At 37.8% G+C, this 6,279-nt stretch overlaps 1 protein-coding gene across 1 annotated transcript in view; it reads left to right on the plus strand.

Moving 5' to 3' along the window:
• ADAMTS18 (ADAM metallopeptidase with thrombospondin type 1 motif 18) overlaps positions 1-6,279 on the plus strand; it is a 382,382-nt gene that overhangs the window by 343,819 nt on the left and 32,284 nt on the right. The window contains exons 17-18 of the mRNA XM_023528594.1: positions 2,416-2,588; positions 6,071-6,201. Of these exons, the coding sequence (XP_023384362.1) occupies positions 2,416-2,588; positions 6,071-6,201 (304 nt within the window). The remainder of the gene's footprint in view (positions 1-2,415; positions 2,589-6,070; positions 6,202-6,279) is intronic.

Here is a 6,279-nt window from a genome sequence, read left to right on the forward strand (position 1 = left end):
TCAAATTTCTGGCTCTTTTTCCAACCAGTAATTTTCAGGCTCAGCTGATTGTCAGAATCACCAGGTGTGCTTTTAAAAAACTGATTTCTGGATCTTCCCCATCATATATTCTTATTGAGAATGGCTGTGGAGGGCCCAGGAACGTGTGCGTGGATGTGTGCGTGCAGAGGTGTGTGTGTGTATTTAGCAGAGCTCCCCAAGTGATTCCAATGATCAGCCAGCAGCAAACATTATAACCATTTATAGGAAGGACTAGATAATTATGCAGAAGCAAATTATGGGTATACTTTATAATAATCTAATGTAAAGACAAAATCATGTGCCTAGACATTTCTGTTTATATTTTTGTTTCTGATCTTAATGAACTTATTACACCAAAGGATGTCATAGTAGAATTTTCTGTTAATTTATCCCAACAGTCATGTTCAGAGCTGCAAAAAAATGTACCTGTTTTGGGGGATTGGGTGGAGATGTCCAAATTCTTGCCAGTCATTAAAAGTAGAAAGAATTTTAAAATAGTTACTGTTTATTTGTGCTAACTTTGCCCTAGCCAGCCCTAAATTCTTTACAAATGTTATCTCAGTTAATTGTCAGAATTGCCCCCACTTTACTGATTAGGAGGATAAATTGCCTAAAGTTAAACTGGGGAAAGGCAGAGAATATTAAAATCCAGGTCTGACCATTTATAAAAGGCCAGCTCCCTGACCATTGTGCATTATTTGCTTCCTCTTCTAAGCCCTGGTCCTATTGCCTAACTCAGTTAAGTGCAGGCAGAGTGCAGTAGGAAAAGAATCCTGAAGAATCAGGAGATGAGGTTAGGCTCTGCTCTCTTCCGTGTGAACTTTACTCAGCAAGTTTTGTGAGCTCTACCAGCCATTTCTCACATCGCCTATAAAGTGAGGGGATGGCTTTGTGAGTTTTGAGGTCTTTTCCATGTTATAGTTTCTGAGTTGAAAAAGTAACACATGGGGTCCTTTTTCCCTTTATTAAGTTTAAATAGACTAAATGAAGGTTATTTGTAAAATCTGAGTCTCACACTGAGTTTTAAATATGCCTCGTAAAGATGACCAGGAATAGGAAGGCTGTCAGATGGTACTTTAAGGTTTTTCTAAATGCTTTTTAGATAATGATTTAAGAAGTCCTCAGGGATTTGATCTAGTGCAAGGACTGCTGAATGTTTAAGTAGTTACCCCAGAATGTTTTGAAATAGAAAAATCTCATTCTGGCAGTGTGACACTTCCCGTTTCTGTTGAATCCATTTTAGCATGCTGTTATGGGAGGATTTGATAAAATATGCTGAAGCAAATCCAGGGGTGTTTTATAGCATTCTTGTGCTTCCTAAAGAGACAAAGAATTTTAAGCCCATAAATTTATTGACCTGGAGCCTTCTTTCATGTTACATGTTTGCATTGAGCTTTTGTGTGAGACGGCCCATCGTTGGGTGTTAGCCTTTTGAGAAAACTACAAAAAAGTGGGAATGAAAAGAAGCAATTGCTTTGTGCCTGGAGTAAGCTGGATACGATGTTATTGGCAATTTTCAGTGTGGTTTGTGCTCCGTTTTTATTTTGCTTTTTGGTTTCGCAGCCTGCCTACCAAGATCCTAAAGAGCTTGCCATTAGATCATAAAATTATTTATGTCCTAATGGGATTCCCTACTCACAAACCCATTTCCCGTCGCGCTTGTCAAGAAAGGAGTAGGCCACCTGCAAAGTTAAAATGTGATTGTGCAGATGAAAACAAGGGAATATTTTGCCTTGGAGTTTCAAATGAATTTGAATAAAACACACAAGAGTCAGACCATAATCAAAATATCGGCTCCGTGACTGACAAAGCTGGATTGAAAACATGGCCAAGGGGGTTTTCTGCTCTTTCTCCCCAGTGTCCTGACCTTCTACATAGCAGCAGGTGCAGGGCTAACGGTAGGGAGAGGACGAGTGTTTAGAAATGGGAGAAGAGCTGGAGAGTAGTCTGGGTTCACATTCGAAGAGCTTTGATGCCAATATAGGGGGTATGTGTATTTAGGTACATTAATAAGAATATTGAGGTGCATTTACGGATTTCCAAAAACTAAAATGATATGATGAATATCAAGAATACGCTTTCATTGTTCTTTAAGGAAATTGCCAGAATGTAAAAAGTGGATCAGAAATAGCAAGTAAGTTTGATTTAACACACCAAGTCCAGTTGATGAGCAGTGGGCGTGGCTACTTGAGAGGGTTGTGTTGAGAGGAATCTGCCATGTCTGCCATGGGTACAAGAAGAGATGTGGCAAGTCATATGCTACGTCCTTCCATTTTCATAATAGACTGCATGCGCTATGACAGTGCTCATCTGGATTGTTCCTCCACATGTCACTGCCTGTGACTAACAGCCTTTTGATTGCTAGCATTAAAGTTCTTTGATTTTATTTTTTAGGCCTCAGTATGGTGGCAAGTTCTGTCCAGGTTCTAGCCGTATTTATCAGCTGTGCAATATCAACCCCTGTAATGAAAACAGTTTGGACTTTCGAGCCCAGCAGTGCGCAGAATACAACAGCAAACCTTTCCGTGGATGGTTCTACCAGTGGAAGCCCTACACGGAAGTGGAAGGTAATTTGGTAAATATGTTTCTCTGTGGATGGTGATGCGAATGAGCAACACTGAAGGACTTACTGCCTATATGAAAACTTATAATCCCAGACCCGTCTTGGCCCATTTTTAAATTCACTTCCATAGGTTGTGTTTATTTTTCCACACTTGTTTTTTTCGCAAGACACTCCTTGTCTCCCACATCTGTAAGCCAAAGTGTTCATGTGTTTGGAATGCATTTATATTTCTAAACTTACCTTTGACATTTCAGCAGTTAAATCTCCCAGGGATGTTAATTGAAATTGGTATGAATTAACCAGACCAAAAACTCGTGAAACCATATATGCCCCATAGAGACACCGTACTCAGTAACTGACATGTTAGATGATTACAAGAATGGGAAGGCCTATTTTCAGAGTGTGTATACACACACACACACACACACACACACACACACACCCATGCCCATGAGTAAAATATGTATGCATATTAAGTTGTTAGTACTAATTATAACAAAGTAGTGGTTTTTATTTTACTTTATAATTTGTTTTTATTTTGGTTAAGCATCAAAACATTTTAGTTATAATATACAAATTTAATGTACTTTCTATTACCTATGCAGAATAAGCTGCCATATATTCTAGTTGTTTCCTTTCCGTTAATTCCATTCACTCACTTTATTAAAACTCCTCCATACACTCTTGAAAAAGGATAACCGTGAATTCCAAGTACAAATGTGTAAAATAGAGACTAAATTTAATGACAGTTCATGGGAAATAAGACTCAAGACTGTTCCTGTGCAAAAACAACGCACCTATGTTATCCATAATCACAGAGGAGCTAATGTAATTAGAGGCATCATTCTAACAGGTGGGACCTCAGGTCAAAGAAGATGATAGCACAGCTTTGCTCAGCACCAGACCAGCCACTGCAGGAGCATCGATCTGCTTCTAGATCATGAATACCCAAAACACAGATCAAGATGACACAAAAATTCTAAAATCTGTGTCTTAGGTGGAAACAGCGAGAGATCTATATAGATATTTCCTACAGAAATGAAATTAGTTCCCTGCAAAAATTCAAAGAGCTATCGAATAGAAGGGATATTTATATTTATTTGGAATTGCTTCAGTGAATACAGTTAATTCAAGGACTAAGAACTTCCTCGCCATATCTCCTCCTCAGAGAGAACCTTCCTTGCCGGCCTATCCAAATTATCCTTTTTTCATATGTTCCTTTGAACCCTTAACCTGCTTTATTCTTCATAGCTCTTCTCAGCACGTGAATTTATATTATATAGTCACTTATTTATTACCTTTCTCGCCACTAGAATTTAGGTTCCACAGGGACAAAACCTTTGTCCATTTTGAGTACGCTTGTATCTCCATTACCTAAGAACAGCACTTAGCACATATTTATACTTTAAAAGGAATAAATATCCATAATGGAAGTATGTCGTTTGGGAGTTGTAAGCTCTCCATCACTTGGGGCGTTCTATCAGGAACTGAGTAGCTGCCTAGAAAGGATATTATACAACAGGATCAGTGGACAGTTTGATAGAATAGCTGCAGTTGCTTTCGCTTCTCACATTTAAAGATTTATTCTCTCTTGGTTGTAATCTCCCATAATTCCATGTTTCTTATCCATGGTTCTTTCTCCAAGACACTGTTGTCCTTCCCTTCACTTCCCCTTTTGTTCTTTGCTTTGTCTTCTTGGATATTCTTTGGCCTTTCCCTCTTTACATCTTTCATTCAAATATAGTGTTTGTGGAATCTGTTAATAGATCATTATCATCCTTTAAATAGATTCCGTGTTGAATACATAAGGGGAAAGTTAAGCCAATCCGTTTTGTAACTTGCAAAATGTTTTTGGTTTCGAAGTTCTTTCACTGATTTTTTTGGAGTTTTTACTAAGTCGGGAGGCTGCCATTTCATTCGCTGACTCACCAGATGTTTGCTGAGCATAGACTGCATGGCAGACCCCCTGCTAGATGCGGAGGAAACTACATCGAATCAAACAGAGACCCCGACCTTAAGATCTCACATCCTAGTGGAGAGAGACAGAAAAACTAAAGCCTCCTCTTCCTTCCCTCTTCTACTTTTGGTGCTTCCTTAGAATCAGAAAAGACTGACCATGATTTCAAGGTTTTGTGACTTCACGCAGTTTGAGAAGAGCAAGGGATGACTTCTTCATAAACATAGCCTGTCTTTGTCTTACAGTAGTCATTTTTTTTTCCTCTGTGTTTCTGATGGACTAGTTAACAACTTGCCTGGGAACCTGTGCTGGAAAATTGGAACTTTCTAGAACTTGTTAATTCCTGGAAATGATGGAGAAAAGAGATAGCTTATGTATCGTCCAGCTCCCTGATCTCATGTGTAAAAATTAGCAGGTGTTAAATAAAGCTATTTAATTTTCTTTTTTTATTTCTGGGTGAGAGAGAAAAATTAATCCATCCACACTTCTGCATATTTGGAACATAATAATTAAACCTCTCGTCTTTGGCTTTGTCTTTTATCGAGAGGTTTCATGAAGCACAACTGCAAACTGTACACTTTTGCTATGAGACTGTTAACAGGGCTATCACACAGCATTGCCTACTCAGTATCATGTGAGAGATGCCACCTGGAGTCCCTAGCCTAGAAGAACTCTTTCTACTGGAGAAATTAGTATAACTTCCTTTTGATAACAAATGCTCTATAAATGTATTACTTTTTCCCCTTTTGCTTGTGATACCAGAAACTTTTGGGAAACAACGATCCATAAAGGTTATATTTTTTTAGTCTTTAGGTTTAGTTTTTTTGCTGCTTCTTCCTTTTCATGATATGATTCTTCTCTGTATGTTTTACAAACGTAATTTACCATCTGCCTTTTTTTTCAAAATGCCTAAATTTTTCCCTTTTAACAGATTGAATAAATACCTAAAGTAATCTACGTCCTAAACACAGATTGGCAAACTACGGCCCGTGGGGCAAATCTGACTTGCTTTTTTAAAATAAAGTTTTATTGGAACTTTTTTTTAAGTTTATTGGGGTAACATTGGTTAATACAATTATATAATTTTCAGGTGTACATTATAATTTGACATCTATATATTCTATTGTGTGTTTATCGGAACTTTAAATAATCCTTCATTTCTATATCGTCAATGGCAGATCATAGGGCCTATGAAGCCTCAAATTTTTACTATCCGAGGAGAATAACTACACAACCCACTGATATATGTATCATGGCTATTACTGAGGATTAGAAAGTTAAAATTCCACGTATTAATGTTAAATCAGTTTTATTTGAGTTGTTAAATGACATTCACAATTTTAAAAGCCACATTCATATGTATTCATGCACGCACATGCGCCGACACACACCCATACATAAAACTGCACATATTTTTCACTTTGATTATGATAGCATTCTAAATAAATCTGATTCATCCTTATGATAGTCATGTCATTTTCCTACGATTTCCTCTTGACCATGTCCTCTGTTGATCTCTTTGCTTCTAGAGGAAGATCGATGTAGACTGTACTGCAAGGCTGAGAACTTTGAATTTTTTTTTGCCATGTCCGGCAAGGTGAAAGACGGAACTCCTTGCTCCCCAAACAAAAATGATGTTTGTATTGATGGGATTTGTGAAGTAAGAGAACCTTTCTGCTTTGGGATGTCTGATCACGTTTGTGTTTCCTCATGTTAAATGCATGCCGTGACAAGTGTT

This window comes from Pteropus vampyrus, unplaced genomic scaffold (genome assembly GCF_000151845.1).
Source record: "Pteropus vampyrus isolate Shadow unplaced genomic scaffold, Pvam_2.0 Scaffold29, whole genome shotgun sequence".
Lineage (NCBI taxonomy): Eukaryota > Metazoa > Chordata > Mammalia > Chiroptera > Pteropodidae > Pteropus > Pteropus vampyrus.